This window comes from Lepidochelys kempii, chromosome 2 (assembly GCF_965140285.1).
Source record: "Lepidochelys kempii isolate rLepKem1 chromosome 2, rLepKem1.hap1, whole genome shotgun sequence".
Lineage (NCBI taxonomy): Eukaryota > Metazoa > Chordata > Testudines > Cheloniidae > Lepidochelys > Lepidochelys kempii.
In genome coordinates this window covers 191259077-191285785 of record NC_136381.1, presented here as the reverse complement: position 1 = coordinate 191285785, position 26709 = coordinate 191259077, and the positions used below count along the sequence as shown (strand labels likewise).

The window sequence follows — 26709 nt, the reverse complement described above, 5'->3', positions numbered from 1 at the left end:
TCTGAGACAAATTTGTTCCTCATGTAACTTCAATGAGGATGGATTTGGCCATTAATTTTTTTTTTCCATCTTAGAATAACCCAAACATTGGATACTGGCTCTTGAATGTTTGTGGATCAATATCTTAACAGAAGGACACAAGATGGAGCACTACTTAAGTGTCTGCTATAGACCACCAAATCATACTGGAAAACAGAATGACTGGCTCCTTAAGCACCTACCTATAAAGTATAGACGAAAAAAAACCATGTTATTATGGGGACTTCAATTTGAGTGAATATGGTGGAGGGCTCATGCGGCCAGTTCTAAAATGTCCTCAGAATTTCTAAAAGTTACAGATGATCATTTCCTAACTCAAAAAGTGTTTCATCCAACACAGGGGAATTTTGTATTAGACCTTCTCTTGACTGATAAAGAGGAATTGATCACAGAACTAAATATTGGTAGTTGCTTAGTGTAAGTGAGCATAGCTTGATTATATATGTTAAGTGCAAAACAGGACACAGTCCAAACTAGTGCTATATATATTTGGCATTTGAATAAGGGCCAGTTTCACACAACTGAAAACAATTATGAGTCTAGTCAACTGGGAGGAAGAATTTACACAGAAAGATGTGAACGATAATAGAGAACTGTTTAAGAACATTTTACCAAAAAAGCCACAATGCAGAAAGGCAGGCTAAACTGGTCAAAAAATAACCCATCTTAGAAGGGAAGTACATAATGAATAGAAAAAAGGGGAAGCTGATGGTAATGAATATAAATCAGAGGCTAAGAATTGTAGAAAACTGATAAGGGAAGCAAAAGGACACCAGGAATAATTTATGATCAGTGGAGTTAAGAACAATAATAAGAAGGAGTTTTTCAAGTATATTGGGAACAAAAGAAATCCTAACAATGGTACCAGTCCATTACTAGAGGAAAATGGTAGAATTCTTAATAATAATGTAGAACAAGCAGAAGCATTTAAACAAATATTTCTTTTAGTATTTGGAAAAAAGACAGATGATGTAGTCATCATGTGATGATGAAATATTTTCCATGCCACCAATAACTCAAGAGAACATTAGACAGCCCTTACTAAAGACAAACATATTTAAATCAGCTGGTCCAGAAAACTTGAGTTTTAAAAGAGTTGGTCGAGGAGTTCTCTGGATCATTGGTGCTGTTTTTCAGTAACTCTGGAAACACTGGGAAAGTTCCAGAGAACTGGAAGAAAGCTAATCTTGTGACAATATTTAAAAGAGATAAATGGGATGACTTGGCTAATTATATGCCAATCCACCCGATATCTCTCCTGGACAAAATAATGGAACTGCTGATGCAGGACTCAATTAATAAAGAATTAAAGGAGAGTAATACAATTAATGCCTCTTGACATGGGTTTATGAAGAATAGATCTTGTCAAAGTAACTTGATATCGTTTTCTGATGAAATTACAAGTTTGGTTGACAAAGATAATAGTGTTGATGTAATAAACATAGACATCTATAAGGCATTTGACTTTGCACCCCACAACATTTTGATTAAGAAACTAAAATAAAATAAAATCAACATGGGACACAATACATGGATTGCAAAAAGAAAAGGAGGACTTGTGGCACCTTAGAGACTAACAAATTTATTTGAGCATAAGCTTTTGTGAGCTACAGCTCACTTCTTCAGAGGAATGCATCCAATGAAGTGAGCTGTAGCTCACGAAAGCTTATGCTCAAATAAATTTGTTAGTCTCTAAGGTGCCACAAGTCCTCCTTTTCTTTTTGCGGATACAGACTAACACGGCTGCTACTCTGAAACTAAATGGATTAAAAACTAACTAATTGATAGATCTAAAAGGGCTAATTGTGATCCTTGGTTGTATAAACAGGGGAATATCAAGTAAGAGTAGTGTTAATATTGTCTTTACTCTGTCCAGTTCTGGTGTCCACAATTCAAAAAGGATGTTGATAAATTGGAGAAAAGAGCCACAAAAATGACCAAAGGATTGGAAAGCATGCCATCTAGTGAAAGACTCAAGGAGCTCAAACTATTTAGTTTATCAGAGAGAAAGTTAAGGGGTGACTTGATCACAGTTTATAAGAACCTACAGGAAGAACATAACTTGATAATAGAATACTCTTCAATCTAGCAGACAAAAGTAAAACAAGATCCAATTTAGACAAAATTAAAAAATAAGGTGTAAATTTTTAAGAGTGAGGGTAATTAACGATTGGGACACCTTATCAAGTGTTGGGGTGGATTCTCCATCACTGGAAATTTTTAAATCAAGATTGGATGTTTTTCTAAAAGATCTGCTCCAGTTCACAGAGGAAATAATTCAGGGAAGACCGATGGCCTGTATTACACAGCAGGTCAAACTAGATGATCACAATGATCTTTCCAGCCTCATAATCTATGAAACTATAAATTATAGCTTTGAATCAATGAAAAGTCCTCAAGTACTTTCTTTTCATTTAATTCACAGAAACTCATCCGGAGGAAAGGGAACATGTTCCAAAAGTTTCCATTGCATTTTTTGCTTACCTCTCTCATAAGGTGTTTGTCTTTATCGTTCAGCATGGACTCCTGAACTGATCGCAGAACAAGTCTGTATAGTGATACTGTATCTTGACATTGGAAACACTGTTGAAGGATTTCATCAATATTTCCTGCACTTCGAGCACTGAGCGAATGGACAAGATTAGCTTTTTTAATATGTTAAATTTGACAACCACAAAGTGAATTTAAGCTATTAAAGATCTTCATCTTGTGAAGTGTTGTGTGCCCTCAACTCCTACGGGCTTCAGGAGGTGCACAGAATCTTGCAGGATTAGAACCCAAAGAGTTTAACACCTGAACACATCTACCAACACATGCCATAAGAGTCTCCCTTTTGTAATAATAAATAAATAAATAATAATAAAAAGCAGCGATATAGGATACCTTTACTTTAGCAGGCAACGGAATGGGAAGAAGATCATATCACATAAAGAGACAGAAATGTAAAAAGAAAAGGAGGACTTGTGGCACCTTAGAGACTAACAAATTTATTTGAGCATAAGCTTTCGTGAGCTACAGCTCACTTCATCGGATGCATTCAGTGGAAAATACAGTGGGGAGATTTATATACACAGAGAACATGAAACAATGGGTGTAACTATACATACTGTAACGAGAGTGATCAGGTAAGGCGAGCTATTACCAGCAGGAGAGTGAGGGGGGGAGAGGGGAGGAGGAGGTGGTGAAACCTGGGAGTGGATGGGTCATTACACAAACTAAAACTATTTCCCCATGTTTATTCCCCCACCCCGCTGTTCCTCAGATGTTCTTGTTAACTGCAGGAAATGGCCCACCTTGATTATCACTACGAAAGGTTTTCCCCACCCACCCACCCCGCTCTCCTGCTGGTAATAGCTCACCTTACCTGATCACTCTCGTTACAGTGTGTACAAACCCAATTTTTTCGATCTTCCCTCATAGGTCATGTTTTCTAGACCTTTAATCATTTTTGTTGCTTTTCTCTGGACTTTCTCCAATTTGTCCACATCTTTCCTGAAATGTGGTGCCCAGAACTGGACACAATACTCCAGCTGAGGCCTAATCAGCGTGGAATAGAGCGGAAGAATTATTTCTCATGTCTTGCTTACAATATTCCTGCTAATACATCCCATAATGATGTTTGCTTTTTTTTGCAACCGTGTTACACTGTTGACTCATATTTAGCTTGTGATCCACTATGACCCCCAGATCCCTTTCCGCAGTATTCCTTCCTAGGCAGTCATTTCCCATTTTGTATGTGTGCAACTGATTGTTCCTTTCTAAGTGGAGTACTTTGCATTTGTCCTTATTGAATTTCATCCTATTTACTTCAGACCATTTCTCCAGATCATTTTGAATTTTAATGCTATCCTCCACAGCACTTGCAACCCTCCCAGCTTGCAACCCCTCCCAAATTAATACTCTTATTTTATAAAGTGTGTCCCCAGCGGCAACTAAGCAACTAAAAATAAAATATTTAAATAATAAAGAACAAGCAGCAATTGTGAGCCACCAACCACAAGCATCCTCCTTTGGAGTCTCTAAAGTGAGACTGCTGGCCTTTTAAAAAAATACGTGCTATATCAGCCACAAGTTGCTGTGCTCAGTTATGTTCTTTGACACAGTAGGGAGGATTAATCCTCTCCACCTGCAGAAATTACAGGGTGAAATCTTATGTCCTGTATTATGCAGTAGGTCAGACCATAGGACCATAGTGGTGCTCCCCTGGTCTTAAAATCTTATGGGCTCATCTACATGGCCCCAAAGTTTGGACTATGTGGGTGTGAAGTGTTCCACTGTAACTGTCCCATATAGACACTGCTAGCGCAAACTAAAAGGTACTTAGTTCACATTAACAGAGACCCGTTTGAAGAGGAATACGTTAACGCACACTAGGTATCTTTTACTTCACACTAACAGCAGCATTCTCATGGGACAGTCACAGCGCCGCACTCTGGTGCACACTGGAGTTTACACCCCCATAGTCTACACTGCAGCACAGTGTAGACTTAGTCTAGGATGCAAAGCATCAGGCACATCAGCAAACCCAACAGCCCACAGACAAAGCACCTCTCAAAATAAAAGGAATACTTCTCAATTAATATTTAAAAAGGGAATAAAGGGACTGACAGCTACAAAAAGAAGAATGAAGCAAAAGGATGGAGAGAAACCTGGATTTGGTTCCTGGATTCAGAATAGGGAGAGGATCATATACATATATTCAGATTCAGTGGGTACCTAAATATTTAGCATCAAAATCGGATAGATCATTAATTCTTTATAGTGCTGTTTTCTTTTCTTTTTTATAATAAATGGGGAAATAACTTTCTATTTTCTTCTGCTAAAGCAATTTCATCTCAACAAAGAATAATTCTGTTTCAACTGAACATTTTCTGATATGCTGATAAAGCAATTTGTATTTTTAAAATCTACAGACTCACACAATAATGTCAGGCCATCTCAACTTACCAAGCGATCATTTTGCCCAAAAGAGTGACATACAAAGCATTGCAAGTTGTGGCAGAACGACAATGTTTCTCAAGTTTCTTCTCCTAAGACAAGTATTAAAAAAAACATTATAAGCCAATGTAATATTAAGCACTTTGAAGAGTTAAGGATTTGACACTAAAACACAGATTGTGGATGTTAAAAAAAGCACATAACTAGTGTACAAAACATTGTGTGTTTTTCCTTTAAGTGGGATATATATAAGTGGAGGCTTCCTCCTGAGAGCTACATCATCTCAGGATATGATCGACACCTTGTTAGGATCAGACTCCATGGATAGGATTCAAAATGTCTTCCTTTCACATGTCCAAGCATTTTTACCGCAATTACATATTATACTAAAACAGGAGGACATGTCTGCAGAAAGATGGGTAAAAGTATAGTTCCCTTACTAGTAATTTATACTATTCCATCTGAATTTGGTGCTATCAGCCTCTGGATAAAAATATTTACACCAAATCCTGTGTAAAATGGCTATACGTTAACTAAATAAAACACATTTTCCTGGCTATTGAAACATTAACAAAAATAAGCTTTTGTCAGCTCATTTTACTCTTCCACATCTTCAATAAAATTTACACTAGACTCTAGCGTGAAATACTTTCAACAGAATTACAACAGACATACCTGTTCGTTGGTCAATTTAACATCTGCACAGCTACATTCTGCACTAATGAGACATTTCACATCTTTAGAATTCAATGGCTCAAGATGAAGAGTTGGCCACAACCTTTTAGTGGGAGAGAACAAAATTACATTCAAATCCAGCAAAATAGTATGTCAAAGAAAAGAGACCTAACTATGTGACGTGGAAAAAAAGATGTCAATGCAGAAATCTGAAACTACACTCTTCTGCTGTTAAAGAATTTTAATAATACAAAGTCACATTTGTATTTTTAACCTTGCCCTAAGATGGCTGACTACATCAAAGTACTGGAAGTCTGCAAGTGCACATGCCTATGTTTAATATGCACTATATCACCTTTAATGGGGAAAATCGAAATCCAAAATTCCCACTGACTTCAGTTGGTACAAAATCAGACTCAGATTTTATTCTGCAACCTATCTATATGTATAAGTATATTCAAACCCAGGCTAATTTGAAACCTCCTCAAAGAACAACGTACCTCCAAGCCTGCGGACATGTTTCCACGTTCACAGATACAATCACCCTTACATTCACTGGCAGTGGATCTATCAGCCATTTCATATGTTTTTCAGCTTGCTTAAAAACAAGTTTCAGGGCATTAATTCAAAATTCATTAAAAACAAATGCCACAAATCACTGTCGTCTCATTAACTGTTCAGCCCAGTGAAAACAATCTTCCAATGCCTCTGTTCTCTTAAAATTGTTCAGGACCACATTTCTGATATAGAGCTAAATTCTCCTTTTTATGTGCAGCAGCATGGTGACAACTTAAGTAAAGCAGTTAGCGTAGTATCATGTAGACTCTCGCCACCTAAAGATTGGATACGTGACCCAACCCACAAATCAGTCCACAATTTTGGACCCACCCCCGCAGATAATGCAATGAGACAAATCAAAAGGCAACATACTCTGGCAAATTCCATAAATACCACGTTTTATGGATAAAACAAATGACAATTTAATTCATCTAGTAAAACTGCAAATTATTTTCTACGTATATCACTCCAAGTTTGTTTTGCATTTGAAAGGCCAAGCAGATTGGAAATGTACCTGTATTTGGTCTATAGAGTCAATAATTATGATAATGCTGCCTTGGTGACGAGCAGTAAGTTTTTCCAGCCAACGAGGAAACTCTTCCAAGAGCTTAGCTGGATCCAATGTTAAAGGTGACACTAACCAAGAATGCTGCATGAGCTGCAAAATTATAAACATGCATAAAAATATTGCATCTTAAGAAATGCTTAGGGGAGTTGGACACAAGATAAAATCATTCACTCCTGGGGAGCTGATTTCAAACAAGTCCATCCAAAGTTGTTTTCCCTTCACTGCATATAAGGAGCAAGAATTTAAGAAAAAGGAGAATGTTTTTTGAAGTTCTTGTGTATTTAATTTTAGATGGACAATGTGAGGTTAAAAATCCCATGGGACCATCTGGGCAATAAGAAGTGCGGAAAATGTACAAATAAACATGTGAAGATTTTTAACAACACAGGGAAGAGTTGATAATCTTTCTGAAGGGCTCAGTACTATGCAGCCCTGAGTGTCCTCTTTTGTAGATAAAGGGAGCCCAGATCTTGGCAGAATCAGGCCCCTCATTTATTCAACACATATCAGACACGTACTTCTAAAACAAATTAACATAGAAGAGCAATAGTCCAACTATAGTGGGGTGCCAACTGGCAAATGCAGCTTCAGGTTTCTCAATGCATAGACAAAAGACATGCCAACTGCTGCTTTCCTTGGCCAGATGGCAGGAAATAGTAAAAGAAGCTTATGTCGCTTTCTTTATAAACCATCAATATTTTTCAGTGGAATCATAATTGATAACAATGTATTATGAAAAGCCTCAGAGGTGATATTTTAATATATTTCTGATATATTATCAACTCAACAAAATGCGGAAATCATCATCTGTATCACCCTGATTTGGTACAGACAGGGCCAAAAGAACTTTAAATAGATTCATATGTGTATATACACACACAAACACACACACACACACACACAATGAATAATGCTACATGTGCTAAACAATAACTAGAGTACCTTTAAAATAAGCCGTTTAATTATTAGTGCAGATTCTGAACTGGCAGACAAGGGCTTCCCAACAAAGTGATAGAGAATTAGTGTGTTTGGTGAATGCTTCTGTTGCAGTTGAATCCTATTGGGGCAAAAAAAACACACACACATTCCCAATAGCCCACATTTTTCTAAATATATTCTTATTTCCAATAAATATTATTGTAGATTTGTCAAATGTAATTATATATTTTAGCTTGGCACCTGCAGTATATGCATAATAAAATAAGTCAGAAAATTAATCATCCATAATCAAATATTTTCCATCAGAATTTTCACTTTTTATCTCCACTGGACTAGAGGGATTTTCAGGTACTTGCTACATTCACAGATTACAAAGATAAAACACCAAAAAGAGGAGATCCTTGGGGGAAGGGTGGGTAATGAATGCCCTGATGGCATCAGCATTCAAGTGTTACTCATCGGAATACTGTCAGTTTATTTTATGGCAGTAGGTTCTGTTGTAGATCATGAGTGACCGCAAGATACATTTCTGCAATAGGTTTCTGGATTTGGATCCTCCCTTCCATTTACCTCAGCGGGGGCACTTAGCGGAGGTGAAATTTTCTGTTGTAACCACCACCACCCTCATTCTCAGAACAGTGCACAGCTCCCTGTGTAGGAGTTGAGTTGGGGTTCTCCATGGCACTCTCCCCTGTGGGTTGTAACGGGGTGCCTAGACTTTAGAGGGTTGCTTTTGGAACTTCAGTATTTTTCTAATGCTGGTTTCTCCTGCTACCGTCCAATATTGTGCTGTTCTTGTTTGAAGTGTAATTTAAAAAAAATATTAACCATTTTTAAAAATACCATTTTGACAGGAGAAGAGATTTGCCAGAGCCTGGTCCTCCAGACACAAGAAGAGGTGGGATGGGTGCTGGTGCTGCCACTAGATCATTTAGACGTTCATAATACTGCAAACAGAACAATTTAAGTTACAAGGGCTCCAGTATTAAAGAAATACATGTCCTGATTAATCAATATACTGATTAATGCATCCTCCAAATATTTAAGCACATACTTAACTTTAAGAATGTTTAGTTCCATTGTAGTCAGTGGACTAAGAGTAAAACAAAATATATGGATATAGAAACAAAGTGGTTTTGTTGTTGCTTTTTTAATGGGGAAGGAAGCATGGAAAGTGCTAGAATCACTAAAAACTACTATTTAATACCTCTTCCATAAAAAGTTTAAAAGTAGAAAATAATTTTTAAAAATTAGTTTGGGATGAATTTGCAGTACTAATAAATATGACTGACTAGTGGCATTGGTACAGTAAGACCTAGTACAAGAAGGCATGCAATTCCCCCTGCACCTCTGCTAATGCACTGCAATCTTGGCCTGCCAGATCCCAGTGGTGTTCCAGACTTGTGTCTCATGAGAATGTATTACCAACTGGACTAAATTATTGTGTTGTGGTTTTATGAGGTGAGCAAATGTCCATTAGGGACTAGAGTGAGACAAAAATCCATTTTGCCCCTGACAAGGCAAATTTGAATGTAGACCTCCAAGAATGGAAAGATGGTCCAGTGGTTAGTGCATTAGGTTTAATTCCCTGCTGCACCACAGACCTCTGTGTGACCTTGGCAAGTCACTTAGCCTCTCTGTGCCTCAGTTACCCATCTCTAAAATGAGGATAATAGCTCTGCCACACAGAGTGTTGTGAGGATAAATACAGGCACTCAGATACTATGTTGATGGGGGGCACATAAATAACTAAGATAGATAGCCAAGGATAAAAGGATAGTGTTCTAATATTCCGTGTCACCTACTGCTACAAGTAGTTACACTTGATTATATGGAACTGGCTATTTTTAGAAGCTAAAAAATTCTTATAGAACCAGAAGTACAGAATAATATGAATGAAGAATAGCAGAGCATATTCCTTACAATTCTAAGAAAAGAAATTATCTCTGTGTTAACTTTTTAATTTCCATTTCTAAAATAAGTTAATCAAATTTACTGGAAAAACAGCATTCAAACTTGTCTCTGTTCAGCTTTCATCTCTATTGGAGGCAGCACAGCAGACTGTATCAGGTTTGCCAATAACGTATGGGACACAACATCTACCAGTGGGAGATGGACAGTTTTCCAGGACTAACTCCTCACATTTGATCCCTATCATTACATTTTTTGCATTCCAAAACCCCATAGAAGAGATTCTCTCCCATTATGGCCTCGCCCCTGAGTGCGCTGTGGCAGTGTAGAGGAGCCATAAAAGCCCCTGAGCCAGGGTTCCCTCGGTACAGGTACTGCATAGGACAGCTGTTGGCTCACTTAGATCGTATCTAACAAAGAAATTATACAACTTTAACTATTCCCGTATGTTATTAAAGTGGTGCAACCCCCTAGTGTGAACGAAGTTCTAGGTGGATGGTATAGCTTATTCCTGTAAAGGGTGGAGGAACAGCTACGCTGGTATAAGGCACCTTTATGCTGCTATAACTAGGGGTTACCTTGATTTAACTACTTCAGTAGAAAATTCATATCCTTAACTGAAATAGTTCAATCAGTACAAAAAAAGTGGATAGACCAGGGCTAACACAGGACCCTTCGCAAGCCCTGAAACAGGGGGTGAGGTCATAGTGCATGGTACAACGGCCATTTTGAGAAGCTCCAGGTTGCCGAGCTGTTCAAAGGCAGTTCAGGGAGGGCTTCTGTAATTTAGAGCAGTCCCCTGGACTTCTTAAATTACAGCATGGGCCATTTTGGTTCCCAATCAGCCCAAAATCCCAGGGACAAAACGATGGCTTACAGCCACCTTTGCCCCTCTTTCTCAGAGCTGTGCTTGTGCATGCTGCTTCTCCAAGAGGAGCAAGCATAGAGTGTCAGCCAGTTCCTCTGGGAAGCACAGCACAGCAGAGCACAGCACGAAAGCACACCCACTTATTCAAGCAGCAACGTAATTCCCCACCAGAGACACTTTTCACGGATTCCTCTAGATGGATTAATTCAACCCTTTCTAGGTGTATCTGTTTTTGACTCCTAGTTTTACAAGGGCTTACAGGTGAGGCAGTCCAGGAAGTAATGAGCATTTCAGTACCCCTTTATTTTTTATTTTACTATGTCTTTCTCTCACACAGAGTCAGAGACATTAAGATTGTGGACTATGTTTCATTATCATAATCCAATTCCAACAGACCTAATTCTCTGTATTGACACAGGGCTTTCATTTGCTTCAAAAAGCTGTTTGAGGCCTTTCATTTAGACTTCAAAGTATGGCGTGTTACTCACCCTCTAAGAGAGCTCCTTATTTCTAGACAGTATACTATCACGGCAACATTTCCTCCAATGGAGAAACAAGGACCATTTCTTCACCAATGACACTTTAAAACAGACATAACTGGCATTGTTCCAGAAACTAAATATATCATTTGTCTAACACATATGGTCTCCTCTAGCCTAAGGTGTAAAAGCTCCAAGGTTGTTCTCAAACATAGGTCCTTCCATATAACAGCATCATTGCTGCTCATGAAACAGAGACATTTATTTCCCTTAATCAACAGACATTTCTATCTGCTTACTTTCTCAAATCCTAGTTCACATGTTGAGTTAGAAGCCTGCTGGAAAGCTTCCATCTGTTCTTGTTCATCATGTGCATCCCACAGCACATCTCCAAAAACTTCCTCTTCAGGCGCAGTGGACTCCTCTTTATTACCCAAATCCTTGCCTTCTACTTCTGTGCTTTCACAGCCCAATATATCCTGTGTAAGAAACAAACCACATGGAAATATTGTAACTTATTCCTTAAAAGTATATGCTATCATTGCCCCAGATTCTTTCAACTAGGCAGTGGGCACCGCTTACATGTCATTTTGGACTTACATTTGTGGCATGAAATGTATTCCATATGGTATGGGCTGCATACCATACTGACACACACTGGACAGGACAGTTTTTATGCACTGTATCCCTTCCCGCTTTAGGTAACAATTCTGGGGTAGATGAGTGAATTCTATTCGTGTCAATGGATCTGTGCCCATGTACGCCAGCAGAGAATGTGACCAAATGAGTCCTAGTGACGCTTTATATTGAGATCTCAAGAAGCTGCTTTCAGTTTTCCCCATGATGGAGGTTACCTACAGTAACATAGTTCTTAAACTATTTTATTCAGTTGTGGCTTTCCTTACTTCCAGGTATTAATAATGCTGAAACATATGGAGGCCTTTGAATTAAGACAAAACATCACTCATCTGTAGTGAATATAAATAGATTATTAAATAGACCGTGGATTTACTACAGTGCTTGCAGAATACTGGCAATATGGCAATTTTGTAAAGCCATGGAGGGCACTGCCCCAGAGTCTACCATTCAAATTGTAAGCAGGAATGCGCAAAGTAGCCTCTCATGTGGAATACACAGCATCATGCACTCTACCTGTTTAATTATCTTTTCCACACAATTATAAGTTTCATACGCTCCTTCTTCCACTCCTCCCATGTGATCAATGAGCTGAAAAAGTTAATGACAAAATATGAAGCAACTCTGGGATTGACTATTAAACACAGATGCAGTTACTGAGGCATGTAGATTTAAAATATATCCAAAGCTTATATTCTTTCCAGAACAACATTCGCCACCTTTCAAAATGAAAACTACTTGGAGGCTTAGCCTCTGGCACTGTAAGACAGAATTTCATTTAAAAATGAGATGCTTCCACCTCACCAAAGATACTTTGGCAGTGGATAAGAAGGCTTAACGATGAGCTAGGACCCAGGAGGGTTCCTCTCTCAGCTCAGGGAAGCTAAGAGAGGACATCTGGATAATGATTTACTAAGGCAGCTGCATTTCATTGCTAATAAAGGTGCCTGTAAGAAGAAGTCATCTTCCAAGGGAAGTTGGCCGCCAAGAGAGTGTACTCAAGCAGAGCCTGAGTACGCTTCAGGGGATTATTTGTTTGTTGTCCTTTTCCTTATTTGAGTAGTCAACCCACAGGCAGGAGGAGGAGGGGATTTTGAATCAGAGTTCCTTTGTTTTGATGATATCCAAAAAAATAATACAGGAAAATGTACTATTAATGATGTGGTTAGATTATTTCTCTAACTGGAAAGTCCTGTAAAATGTAATAGGGATTTAGCATATAAAAAGTTCATAGTATTCTATAGGAATTAGAGTATAGCATAGAATTTAAACAGAGAATGCCAGTTGTATATACATTTTTAAAAATCATTCCAAATTCTATAGCAGGGTTGTATTTTCCCAGAGGATGATCCAAAATAATACAGAACAGTTCTTTTCTATTAAATATTATAGGATTTTTTCATAAGGATTCTGTAAGAAATTTAGAGCCAAATTCTGCTCAGTCGCACCCCCTGCGCAGCTGACAATAAAACTTTGTTCAAGTTTCTGTACAGGCACAGTGCTCAATTTTTTAAATCTACAATTTCATAAAATTCAACATCATACACCTGTTCACAAAAGATGTCCATAACAAAGCATGCGTTGTAATATTTGAGGTTACAAGTATTATGCTACAAAATAAGAGGACAACAAATCTCTGAAACATAACAACCTTCTACATGTTGTACCTTTGCTTTGTTCACATAACAAACTTGCTCAGTTAACTGCTGCACAGGGTCTGAGCTGACTTTGCCATCTTCTATTCTGCGGTAAATCAGCCGGGGCTTTCCTTCAGGATTTTTCAATAAGGCTTCTTCACAGTCCTCCAGCAAACAGCTAGATTGGAAATCAGCAGTCTTGAGCTATAATACACTGTTGCAGTACGCAGTTTAATCAACATAAGCTCCAAGGACGGGTTTCACTGCAAAATCTAATTGAAAGGGCACACCTTTTACCATGAAGGCAGCCAGACATTGAAACAGAGGATATCCAACGTCTGGGCCAGGAAAATGGAGAAAAGTTCTCAGGTTGCTAATTGTACTCACGATATTAAGATTCTTTCAGTAGCAGATTTACACATGATTGCTTTTTTAATTCAGAAGTCTATTTTCTACAAACCCTCTCATCATACTGGTACTCAGATTGTGGCCCATGTACACAAGATTGGATTTTTTTGGCCAGCAATGTCAGTAGGGCCAGAAATGCTCTCAGTGTCTTTGCATTGCCCCCACTTCTCCAAGGACATAAAGGGCAGAGCAGACCCAATTTTCCCTCAGTTCTTTTTTTACCACCTGTGCCAGCAAGATGGAACCCCTGCAGTGTCTGTCAGCCTGCTGCTTTGCACACAGTGCTAGCATTAGTTAGTCAGCAGTATTATCAATTAGCAAGTTGTTAATTAGCCTTTTTGCCCATTAGCAAAAAAACCCTTTTTTAGTCAGATATTTAGTTTATAGGCTAGACACCCCCACATCTGAACCAGGGTGCTAGCAAAATGGCAAAAGGAAAATCGTCAGGATTCAAAACCTAACCCCTTGTGTAACATTTCAATGGCACATAACAACAGACACTGTAGGTACCTTTTTTTGTTTAGGAGAGGGACACATTCCTGAATGATGTTCTATATGTTGCTCTTTCTCTTAGCAGACTCAAAAAGCTAGAGAAGCCTCATCCCAAGTTCCTGACCAAAGCTGACAGAGTTCCATATGAATCAATTTATTCATCTCCAGCTTTCTTCCCCAATCCTCACTCAACTCCAAAGGCAGCTAAACTTCAGACACTTAATGTAGTAATGTCATAGTTCATTAAAAGGCCAAAAACTAAACTGTTCCTGGCCCCTTGCTAATAAGATTATGGGTCAGACAATATCCTGGCAGAGATTATCAAAATGGCTGTTCAACTGTCTAAGGACAAATTGAAAATGACGACAGTATGCCCATTATTTAGTGTTTTCACTTCTAATCCCTCTTTTCTTCCTCCTTCATGGTATACAGCCAAAAAGAAAAAAATTCCAAGCTGCAAAATAGAAACAACTGAATTGTAACATTATCCTTAAGTCAATACTTTTGGTTTAGAAAATTATTTTTCTTCTAGTAAGACGACCAATTATTCACTGCACAAGTGAAAAGCACTGCATTACCAGTTGTTATAAAATATCATGGATTTAGTAAATTACATCACAACAGGCTAGGGCAAGACTCTGCACTGAAGAGCCAGGAAATTAACCGAGAAGTAAGTTAGAGAGACAAAAAGAATATGCAACCAAATAAAACAGGTAATATAGGCAGGTGACTAGACAGATAAGCAAATAAAACACACAGAACATGTTCACACATGCCATCTCTAATTTCTGTGATTCTATCATTAGGAACAGCAGAAAGCTGTTCTTGGAAAGCAAGAAATTTGCATATTTTGATGGCTCTTTTATGTTGTATTTTAACAGAATCTAGAGCCACAGGAACAGGGAAACCTCAGAAAGAAGCTGCTTTCTCTTAACTGTCTGTGCTAGAAAATCTAAAGTCTGAAGGAAGATTTGTTAGAAGAATCTAGCTTAAGAAATGCTGTAAGTGGAACACTGCATACATGTTAATAAGCTATGTGTTATACATAAATTATCAGTTTCTCTTTGCTTTGTCAATCTGCAAAACTATTAACTTACCTTGGCAAAGTTAAATGTATGAACAAAATGACTAAGGAACTTTTCTCAATTTCCCATTTTCTCACAGCCTGGAAATGATTTCCATTTTCTACTGGAAAATGAACAACTTGAAAGAAGTACCCCATTGTTTCACATATTCTTTGAAGTTTTGGTGAGTAGTTCTGAAAGGAAATTTAAATAAACTGACCTTTATTATTAATTATGCATTTCAATAAGGACCTATTAATAAACCACAATTTATTTTCAATATAAACTTTCTTCCATTGAAATCCATAACAAAACGCCCACTCATTTCAATGGGATCAAGATCTGACTCCTAAACTTTTTAAGAACTACCACAGAGTTTTGATGAACAAGTTTTAGAGGAGAAAAATAGAGAACCTTAAATGAATGATTAACTAACATAACTTTTGTGCTGTTCTCACCCGAATGAAGATGTCCACCTCAGGTTGAGTCTCATCTGTATTAATGAGATAGCACCTTACTGTGTTACTCCACAGAGAGTGGGAAAACAGTGGAGTGACCTGCAATAAACTGGCAATAGCAGCATCCCAGTCATCTGCAAACAATATACAAAACCACAGGTCTCCTTATCTTGTTACATCATATAACAGTTTGCATCAATGCTCTCTTAACACACCCTAAGGAAATAATAAACTTCATTTTATAGAGTATTTTTCATACTAATATATCACAAAATACTTCAGATCTAATTAAAAGTTAGATTTAAATAATATGCAAAATTATAAAATATAGCAAAACAAAACAGCAGAATGTTAAATACATTCACATTACATACCTATTATGTTTCTTTTAAAATAAATGTTTGTGAAATTTAGCCAAAATGTCAAGCTGATGGCTTTCATACAAAAAAATTAAATTCTCTAACAGAAGTAATAAAGATGCCCATGTAATTAAATGCCTAACTAAGCAATTGTTAGTAAAATACTGCTGCTTTAAAATTAATTGTAAATATACTAAGCTAACAAATGTTGGTGAACTAATAGGTAGCATAATTCTTCTTTAGATAAACTGCATTGTTTTCCATGTGTATGCTGTATGTCAATTCAGCTTATCACAGAAAGCTCTAAAGCTAATTCTTTTCTTAGCTTCTCATTTTGTAGGCTAACATTACCTATGTTCTGAGCAGTTTCAAGGAAGCTACTTGACACGTGAAAGTCTTAACACTTTAGCATTACTGAAAGGTAATTTTGTATTTTTATGAGATCTCTAATAGCTCACTATAATCTTGTAAATTCCTGCAAGTGTATTTCAAAATACAAAACACCATTTTTCTGATAAGCTGACTAGTGAGTTACTAATTATCTCCTGAAAATGTCAAAAAGTGACCTTTCACTAGCAGTAAAGTGGTGTTGCAAAGTGACATATACAGAGAAACTCAAAGTTAAGGATGATACGTTACTTGTCTGAGTAACTAATTTGAACTGAGTCTGTGTCACAGGCTAGTATTGAGATTAAGGTAGTGAGGCAAGCCAAATTAGAAAGTGTTGTTACTAACTACAAAATACTGGAATTGATAGGGAAATCAGTGATAATCTTTCCCATAGTACAAATGTAATTCAGCATGCATAGGTCCTGATCATGCAATTGGATCTGTGTGGATGAACCCTCAAAGTCATGGAGAGTTCTATTTAAGTCAATGGGATTCTGCCTGGAAGGGTCTTCCTATGCAAATCCAGGTGAAGGAGAGGGGGCATGGTTTGTGACATCATGCATGTGGCCTATGTGCCGAAGGATCTGAGCAGTTTGAAAAATATTTGAAATTATTTGAAAAATAAGGCAAAAATCGGACAAGATACAGGGACTATGTCAGGCTAAAATAAATCACATTTAAAATACATTTTTCTTGGTTATGTTATTCAAAGCAGGGTCATCTAAAGCCTTTTCTTGAGCCCCCCCAGGCAATAAATTGGTATTTGGTATATTTACTCTGAAGCATTCAGATTCACTGTCATTACCTAAGAATACTGCTGCACATATTATTAGCAGTAAAAATATTAAACACCACTAGGCGTGTCTTAGCTATACTTTCATTTTATTTTATTTTTATAAAAAGCAGTCATTCGAAGGAAAATATGGAGTGACAGATACAGTAAATCCCTTAACGGGGGATAAGAATGGATACAAAAGACCTCCAAGGTAAACAGTACTTGTATGTAAACAGCCACTTGTTAAACCCGCTTAGCAGACAAACACGAGTTGCTTACCTCTGTTTATGTTCGCAAATGGTCCTTCCACATCTATGGAACTATGAGCAAACTCGGGCCCTCTGAAAGACTGCTGAAGTTGCATCATACTACCCATAGATGGCTCACTTCCCAACACTCCACCAGTCCAATATTCAGATTGGGCTCCAGTAGCTTAAAAGTAAATACAAACTGATTTTCACTAAATGAAATACATTATCAAACCTAAACACTTCAGTTAAAATTGGCTGACAAATGCCACTAATTGAAATTCTTCTCCCTTAGCAGGTTCGCTCACTACTTTGTCTAATGTGGTTTTAAATCTGCACTCCCTCACTGTTACTGAGAAGCCATGCTACTAAAGAAATAGTAACAGAGCATGTTAGTACATGGGTCTCTCAAAACTGAGGACGCCATCATTGGTTTCAAATGCTGTATTAGGTCACCTATAAGGAAGAGTTTCATAGTTTTACTGTAGTCATTTGTGCACGTCACAAAGTCACCACACTGTTGACAGTCTCTGTTTAAGAAAGACCCAGACCTAAGGAGCAGAAAAGTGTTGCAGGTCAGAAGTGAAATACATTTCTTAGTTGGGTGGAAAAGCTTTATAGTTAACTTCTCATATTATCCTTGGATTACACCATTGCCTACTAATCTATCACTTTCAAGACCACTAAATTCAAATTTTTGAAGAAAAAAATGAAAATAAGTTAAGAAAGATTTTTAAAGGAGGGATGAGGAAGTATAAAACACAAATAAGAAGGAATATAAAAGAAGAAGGGAGAAAATATACATGGGGAAGAGGTAGGAATCATAAGCCCGTTAAAATCAAGAATGTCACTAGTGTCACTAGAATTTAGCACGTGCATAAGTGCTTTGCAGAATCAGAGCCATACATAGCACTGTGAAACATTTCTAGTTCTGAAGGTTATTCAGCCACTTCAGCTGTGATTTGTGTCACATCTTGTTAGCAAAGCAGGGTCAGATGTAATAGCACGGGACACTGGACTTCAAGGGAAAACCCAAGTGTTGCAGGAAGTGATGCTGGTGATCCCTAGTCTGTATCTAACCAATACCATGGCATGGTACTAATGGGCACTGTGCTGATGGAGATGCCATGTTTTGGATCAGATGTAAAACCAGGAGACTGAATGCTTATAACCGCTAAATATCCAGTGTTGTTAAAGATTAAGGCTGTTCAAAACTGGTCCCCCCTGTCAAATTCCAATTTGACATTCTGCATAGGTTTCCAATTTTGTTCATTTTCTGTTCTGATGGGTTATATGGGGCTGATATGCCAAACTGGAACATAACCTCTAGACTTGAGAAAATGAGATCAGATAGCAGGAAACTCACAATGAAAATACAAGAAAAGCAGAAAGGTTCAGGGAAGGTAGAAAGTCAAGGTGTTTTTTAGAATATGGAGCACTATAAATATAAATGGAATCACCAAAAATGGCTAATTTGTTTAGGGCCTCCACAGACTTAAAAAAAACACAATTTAAATTGTAAACTGTTTTTATCCTTCATACAATATGTCTTTGTGCTTTTAAAACTTGCATTATAAAGCCTCACAATCTATAGTGCATATATATTTTCTTTTGCTATACTTGATAAAATTTAATATTTTTTTATTCGCTTGCTGAAAGTAGGAAATGGAATTCTTACCAGTAACTTCTGTGCAATTGTCATCTGAATCAGACTCTTCGGGATCGAAGACTTGGATCCCTTGGGCTTGCAGTCTCTGAAGTTTTGTTTCCAGCTCTCGTTTGGCCCTCAGTAAATCCTGAATCTCATTTTCCTTAGTTTCCCTGAAAATCTAGAAAAAGGAAAGGATTTTTTTTAAAGTATAAAGCCAACTCTTACTATTTTTTCACAAGTCTTGTGAAATTTGATGTTTGATCTATAGCCCCAGCTCCTGAATTCATGTGATCTGCTGTCATTAAAAAAAAAGTGAGATTTGAGCCCTCACTGTGGTAGAGAAAGACTTGAAAATGTGACCCAAGTGAACATAAGAACGGCCATACTGGGTCAGACCAAAGGTCCATCTAGCCTAGTATCCTGTCTGCCAACAGTGGCCAATGCCAGATGCTTCAGAGAGAATGAACAGAACAGGTGATCATTAAGTGATCCATCCCGTCACCCATTCCCAGCTTCTGACAAACTGAGGCTAGGGACACCATCCCTGCCCATCCTGGCTAATAACCATTGATAGCTCTATCCTCCTTGAATTTGTCCAGTTCTTTTTGAATCCTGTTATAGTCTTGGCCTTCACAACATCCCAAGTGCAACCCATTCTCTCAAAAATCAGAAGGCGAATAAAGGAATCCAACATTTATATTATTTTTAAATCATGATTTTTAAATCAATGCCATGATTTTGGGGTTACTGACTCATGATTGTTGAATGTTTGGGATGGACAGTACTAAAATAACCTCATAAGTAATATCCATGGTTTTTAACTTAGTTTTAAGAAAAGCCAGCTTTTTTCAGCAACAAAACTATAATTTGTTCTCAAAGATTTCCCTATTATTTTTTGAATGGACGTATATTATTTTACTGTGGATTGTTGTACTGACAGCTATACACCTTTAATTTAAGTAGTTTAAAATACAGAGACCAGATATCTGGAATTGTCTTATATATACAATATTACTATCACAAGCTAAAACTGATTAACGAGCTTGGTCTTTGATCAAAACTAAGTACTTAAGATCCCAAGCGAATACAAGAGATCTGTAGACTTAATTACAAATACAATTTAAAACAAAACTCTTTGAAAGCAATCCTTGCCTTACTTATCTACCAAAACATTTCCTCTGCTACAGTTGATCATATTGGCAAGCCCTAAAACAGTGCAGAGAAATGCATTCACTGTCTAATTTTGGGTGCTAGCAGTGGGATCAGCTGCAGGAGGGGAAAACCAAAAGCATCAGCTTGGCAATTAATAAGCATTTCAAGTCACCCTAATGCAAAAATATTATGGCTTTTATCTTCACTTGGCTCTTGTATTTTAGTAGCACAAAGAGATGTGCCAATAGCTGGCACAGGGGGTATTTTTTTAATGAAAACTAAAAATGTTGAACATTAAAAAATTAAATATAAGCATTACTGAGAAATAACCAAAGTCAGTGAGCCTACAATTTATTTTTCTTTATAACATCATGTAACATAACTTCTGATCTGCATGTTCCTTGCCCCTTCTAAGTGTGAAATTGGCAAAAGCTGATGAAATGGCACAGAAGGTGCCAGGATGTTGAGCAACAGTAACTTTTCTCCTTTCCATTTTCAAAAGCATTATTTTCCACTAAGACTAAATGTTATTAAAAAACATTTCTACAGGTAAATTTTGGTATGATTAATTTGGAGTAAATAGTGGATTAAGGCCCTGGACCTACAATGAGTTTCATATCAGCAGACATCTGCATCTAGGCAGAACCTACCCAGAGAGAGTTCACTGAGGGATTTTCTTGGTCATTTTCCTGGGGGATAAAGTGAAGATGCTTACCTTGAATTGTCTCTTGACTTTGTCTCGGTCGTGTTCAAATGTAGCAGCTCTCTCCATGGCTTGATATTTGGCTTCTAAAGCACTTTCTTTCTCTCTAAGTATTTTCTGGTAAGTTTTCTGAAGAGCCTGAAAATATTTAATATATGATTTCTCTGAAAGAAAATTATTATTGCTATAAAGTTTTAGCATATTTTTCAGCTACTGAGTTTAGATAGCAAATTCAATAGTTTTGCTGCAATAGCCCTTTTACAACTCTTAATTCAATGAAGAAGTTTTTGTTTGGTTTTTTGTTTGTTTAGATTTAAACATTGCATTGCAGTGTTGGAACACAAATCAGTGCAATCTTATCATGAATGACAAACAAAATATTTAACATTTTTATTAAAGCTAATGTTAAAATTGTATAATACACAGGTTGAGAAAAGAGTGTCTGTACATCTGGGTATAGTGCTCGGGGGTTCTTGCAACAAATTTTTGGGTGGCCTCAGAATGTGGCCACCAACTCTTGCTGGTGGCTGCTCTGACAATTTTTCCTAAAATACTTAATAACTTTAGAAAAAACAAATAAATATGTGCATATACATGTCCAAATCATTGTAATTTATTTATGTAGGGGTTTATTGCAGACTCAATAATTAAAAATAATGTACAGTTGTCTACTCATTACTGGACCTAAACAGAATAGAAACACAATAAGGTGCTTTGCATGTTTTGCTTTTTTTGGTTGCTTTTTTATTAGACTTGCTAGCTAGTAAGTCTGCTGTGAAAAGTGACATTTTGTATATTTGTTAATACCACTTTTACAGCAGACTTGCTAGCTAGCTGGGAGGCTGTGAAAAGTGATATTAATAAAATATGAAAAGTGATATTAATAAAATATCACTTTTCACAGCAGACATACTCAGCCCCGGTAAGCTGGGGGACAAATTAAGCCCTGGATGGGGAAGTGGGTAGTGGGCCAAGGGGTGAAAGGGGGATAGATAGATGGGAGTCAGGGAAGATGTGGGAGGTGAGTCCAGAGCAAGAGCCTGGGACCCTGGTGCACAGATGGGGACTGGAGGAGGCAGCGAGGGCCAGGGGCGATGTGCAGGGGGTGATCCTGGAGCCCTGCAGCTGTGGGATGGAGCCTGCTGCCACACGGCCAGAGCCTGTACCCCCACCCCCGGGCTTAAGCCTGAAGCCAAGCCCCACTGTTCCCAGGAAGGTGGGGAATTCACGCTGGCTGCTTACTCCTACATGTTTGTGGCTCCAGAAGGGGATAGAGACCAGTCCCTGCTGGTGGTCCTGGGGGAGGTTTACTCCCCACACCCCCCATCATCACCCAGGAGGCTGTGGCTGCAAGAAAAGCCCCTGGTGGCCACATGCAGCCACGGTGGCCACATTTGAGAAACACTGGTTTAGATTATCCGCAAATACAAAGTTTGTTTTTAAAGTCATAAAATACATATAGTGCAAGCAGACTCCAGTGCTCTAATGCAGCCCCACTGACTTCATTTTTACTTCAGTGGGGCTCTGAAGAAACCTGGAAAGAAAAGTGAAACTGACCAATTCAAGCTGGAAATATTGCAAATAATAAACCAATTGTCTAAATGGTGAAAAGTAAACTAGATGTTTTATTTTATTATAAAAATTTAAGTTTTTATTAAAGATGTCTAGATTAACATAGGTAAAGAAATTGAACACATTTTTTAACTGTCCATTTCTTTTTTTAGTTGCTGATTTGTCCATGTAAAAATGCCATCTTGATCTGAAATATTTTGCCTGCAGTTGTGAATCTTGTTTCTACCAGGCTATATTTAAAAACTGGAATTTTATAAGGGTGCTACTCAGCAGCTCCACCCAGAGTAGGCGGGAGAATACTGGGAGGTGGACAGCTTGTCCAGAAGATGCTGGGAACAGGAGGAGATAAAGAACCCTCGACTGCTCTCCACCAAGAGACTAGTTGGGAGGAAGGAGGTCAATGCTAAAGCCATAGTTGAGGGGTCTATTCCCCATTTCAAAAGGCGTATGGGGTAGTGGAAAGAGATCTGGGTTCTGTTCCCAGTTTTGACACTTATTTCCTGAACAACTTTAGACAAATCTCTTGTCTTCTTTATCCCTCCGTTTTCCCATCTGTAAAATGGAGATACTCAATTTATCAAGTGCTTTGAGATGTAAGGATGAACAGTGCTAGACAGGAGCTAATATTTGCCTCAGAAGGTGAGATCTTCCCTCCCACCCCTTTCCCTATCAACCATGGTGTGGGTCAGTAGAATTGCTAGTTACCTGGAGCTCTGCCCGGAGTCTCTTGTTCTCCAGGTCTAGCTTGGCTTCTTTCTTGACCATAGAGGCCACCTCGTTGTTCTTGCTGACACGGAAGATCTCATATTCTTTTTTCAGGCGCTCATACTCCGCCATGCACTCCAACTCCTGTACTGAGGCAGTGGATTTGAAGCTGGCCCCAATGAGGCCTCCAGGCCGCGAAGCACCCACCCGACGGAAAGAACTGCGCAGCAGGCGAGCTTTGGGCTTCACCTCTACTGGGATCTCACAGGCTTCGCCACCACCTCCCCCATAAGTGTCCTCAATCACCTCCCCGCCAGTGCCCGCTGGGCTCACCAGGGAGGAAGCTGTCCCCATCGTTGGGGGCCAGGTTGGGATGCTGCCCTCACTGCTGCTCCCCTTTCTCCATGGGTTTGGCAGCTGGAGTCACCCAGTAGCCAGGCATGGGTGCCAGGCACGTGTCACTGGTTCTGTCCCTCTAGCAGTTTATACCAGGGTCATGCCTGTGGTGTCTGTGCACCGGTGGAGTGGCTGGCAGTGGGGCTCCCCACACAGGTCAGGGGCTTGCCCGGGCTCTCCCCACCAGTCCCTACCAACTAGACTGGCTTCAAGCCCCACTTCCACCCAGGGGAGCAATGACGGGCTGCCCCGCTGTCTAGGGCGGGCCCACGGGACAGCAGCAGCTCCCCAGGGTGGCATGAATAACACCCCTCGGCAGGGGGGAGCCAGCCATAGCCTCGGGGACTCCGTGCCCCCAAGCCCGGGGTCTCGGGCAGCCGCAGCGCTGCAAGGGGCGGGACAGGGCTCAGAGGAGGAAGGAAGGAGGGAGCCACGTGGGCCGCCTCCAGCCCGCCCCGGACAGGGCAGGGTGGGGGCCGGGACTCGGGAGTCTCTGCGCCCGGCGGGCTGCAGGGCGCCTCCTGCGGCCAGACCCCGCTCTGCGCGGCGCTGCTGGGCCGCCGGCTGGGAGCGCCAGGTACCGGCCCGAGGGGTGAGGGGAGGCGGGGCTGGCGGCCCGAGGGGGAAGAGCCGGGAGGGTGCTGACAGGGGCTGGTGGAAGAAGGAGGGAGCGGGGCAGGGAGGGGAGAAGAGGGGCCGAGCTGGTGGGGAGGGGCTCGTGGGGAGATGGGGGCTGGAGGGGGGACGCCTCGCTCGTGGCGCGGGGGAAGGGAGAGGGGCAGAGCAGTACAGAAGCAAGGGGTTGGTTTGTTCCCCAGAGCAGAGGGACACGTCTCGAGATAAAAGAAATAACTGTGGGCGCTAAAGTATGGGGTGGGGGTGGGGAGGAGCGAAAAGAGGAGGGGGGGGGAAGCCTATTTCCCTAGAAGAGTTGAGGAGGCAGGAGTCGGGAGGCAAAGCAGCCACTTATAGCATATTTTTTTTAATTCTTTTAGCCACTTTTAGCATATTTTAGTTGGAGAGGTTTCAGAAACAATTTGGAAGAAAAAGAACAAGGAGGGGAAAGAAGCCAAACCCAAATAGGGCCCAAATAGGGCAACGTGGTAAATAGAACAATCTGTTTCCACCAGAAGTAATTAGTACAGTAATGCAGCTGGGGGAAACAGCATTGTACTTTAGGCTTTATAAGCTCTTTGGGGCACTGGCTTTTTTTTTTGTTGTGGGTTCCTACAGCGCCTAGCACAATGGACTCCTTGTCCCTGGCTCAGGTTGCTAGGCACTACATGTGACGTTCCCCTGGTATTATCCAGACCAGTGATCTGCTAGGTCACTCCAGTCCTTGACTCCGGGAGCCAGCCTTACCCTGCTCTGCTGTGAGAACCCTCCCACTCCTGGGCTGTTCATGCACAGCCTCTGGCATGTAAGCTGCTCCTTGGATTGTGCAACCAAATGACACTAGCCAATATCTCCGGGCCCAGACGCAACCCTAGGAACCTCAGTCTTGCAGTGCCCAGTTATGCCCACTGGATGCTGCAAGCTTATATGAGTTCATCAATTTAACAAATAAGTTGATATGTACCAGGCTTGTTATCCCAAGGGGAGTCTCTGACATGCTTCAACCCAAACACACTGCTTCAGGTAGAATAAACAAACAAGTGTATTAACTATGAAAGATAGATTTTAAGTGATTATAAGTCAAAGCATAAAAAGTCGGATTTGGTCAAATGAAATAAAAGCAAAACACATTCTAAGCTGATCTTAACACTTTCAGTGCCCTTACAAACTTAGATGCTTCTCACCACAGGCTGGCTGGTTACCCTTCAGCCAGGCTCTCCCCTTTGATCAGCACTTCAGTTGCTTGGTGTGGTCAGTCTGTAGATGTAGGTGGAAGAGAGAGGAAGAGCATGGCAAACGTCTCTCCCTTTTATCATGTTCTTTCTTCCCTCTTGGCTTTGCCCTCCCCCCTTCAGAGTCAGGTGAGCATTACCTCATCACAGTCCCAAACTGACCAAAGAAGGGGGGATGACTCACTTGAGAGTCCAACAGATTCTTTGTTTTTGCCCAGGCCAGTGTCCTTTGTTCCTGTGAGGCTGGGCTGGCTTTGTCCCATCCATGCCCTGATGAGGTGTGAACTTGCTTGGCCTTGATTTAAGCCATGAGGGCACATTTTCAGCCTCATAACTATATACATGAAATTACAACCTATAACATTACTATAACATTACCATAACAATGCCAAGTACATCATGAGCCTTCCGAAGACACCTGACATGACAAACTTTGCATTAGATATCACACAATCATATTATAAGGATGAACATGGGGGTGTACGCTGTTCCCATGAAGTACAGAGTGTCACACTACAGTCATACAAATAATAACAAAAATTAATGGTAATTTTTGTGTGCACTGAAAAATCTTCCCATTTTCAGGGGATCTCAGCCCTTACCATCCATTGAATCAGTTACTGTGCTAATTTGTTATCATTTCCCAAACAGCACAAATGGAAGTGCCCATTTGTTAAGGATGGTTAATCAGTTTCTATGTTCTAGCAAAAATATTTACGATTGTCCTTCCAGAATATGATTCCCTCAGAGGACTGCCACCTGTCCTGAAATTCACAGACAATTTAGAGCACCAGAGTTATTTAGGCTTTTACAATGCTAGGTCCCAATCCTGCAAGCACTTATGCACATGAGTAGTACTAATTCAATGGGACTGTTCATGTCCATGAGTGCTTACAGGATTGGGGCATTATGCAATGTAGCTGTCATCCCGTAGTTCTGTAACAGAATCCGCTCCTGTGATCTTACCAGCCCACTTAGCGCCTATCAAAGTCATTGGGATTTGATGGTGCTGAGCATTTCACAAGGGGTGATCAATGCCTAATAGGAACAGGTCATGACATTATGACATAATGGACAACGTCTACATAGGGCACTCCTACTTCAATGTGCTTTGTTGGAGTTAAAAGGCATATCTTTCTCCTGCCTTCATGTCTCTTTACAGCTTTCAGATCTACTCCTCGCGGATATCTTGGTTGTGGAGAAGCCAGGAAAATCCCTGCTCCCCTTAAAATTTAAGACTT

At 39.7% G+C, this 26709-nt stretch overlaps 2 protein-coding genes across 12 annotated transcripts in view; one reads left to right on the top strand and one right to left on the bottom strand.

Annotated features, from left to right (window-relative positions):
* NPHP3 (nephrocystin 3) overlaps positions 1-24027 on the bottom strand; it is a 53691-nt gene extending 29664 nt beyond the window's left edge. For 5 of the 6 annotated variants that reach the window (XR_013635384.1, XM_073333223.2, XM_073333225.2 and 2 more), the window contains exons 1-16: positions 23226-24027; positions 20961-21086; positions 19121-19271; positions 17474-17626; positions 15671-15804; positions 15246-15406; positions 13279-13426; positions 12128-12202; positions 11275-11454; positions 8561-8664; positions 7721-7835; positions 6725-6868; positions 6153-6250; positions 5653-5755; positions 4987-5069; positions 2524-2662 (exon numbers count right to left, since the gene is read on the bottom strand). Coding sequence is in view for 5 of the 6 variants with exons in the window: in XM_073333223.2 (XP_073189324.2) it covers positions 2524-2662; positions 4987-5069; positions 5653-5755; positions 6153-6250; positions 6725-6868; positions 7721-7835; positions 8561-8664; positions 11275-11454; positions 12128-12202; positions 13279-13426; positions 15246-15406; positions 15671-15804; positions 17474-17626; positions 19121-19271; positions 20961-21086; positions 23226-23579 (2268 nt within the window). In the remaining variant the exon portion in view is untranslated. The remainder of the gene's footprint in view (positions 1-2523; positions 2663-4986; positions 5070-5652; positions 5756-6152; positions 6251-6724; positions 6869-7720; positions 7836-8560; positions 8665-11274; positions 11455-12127; positions 12203-13278; positions 13427-15245; positions 15407-15670; positions 15805-17473; positions 17627-19120; positions 19272-20960; positions 21087-23225) is intronic. The other variant, XM_073333226.2, reaches the window with a different exon arrangement.
* A 68-nt stretch (positions 24028-24095) lies between these two features.
* Positions 24096-26709, top strand: part of TMEM108 (transmembrane protein 108) — a 389399-nt gene continuing 386785 nt past the window's right edge. For all 6 annotated transcript variants that reach the window (XM_073333193.2, XM_073333196.1, XM_073333192.1 and 3 more), the window contains exon 1: positions 24096-24198. The gene's annotated coding sequence lies outside the window, so the exon portion shown is untranslated. The remainder of the gene's footprint in view (positions 24199-26709) is intronic.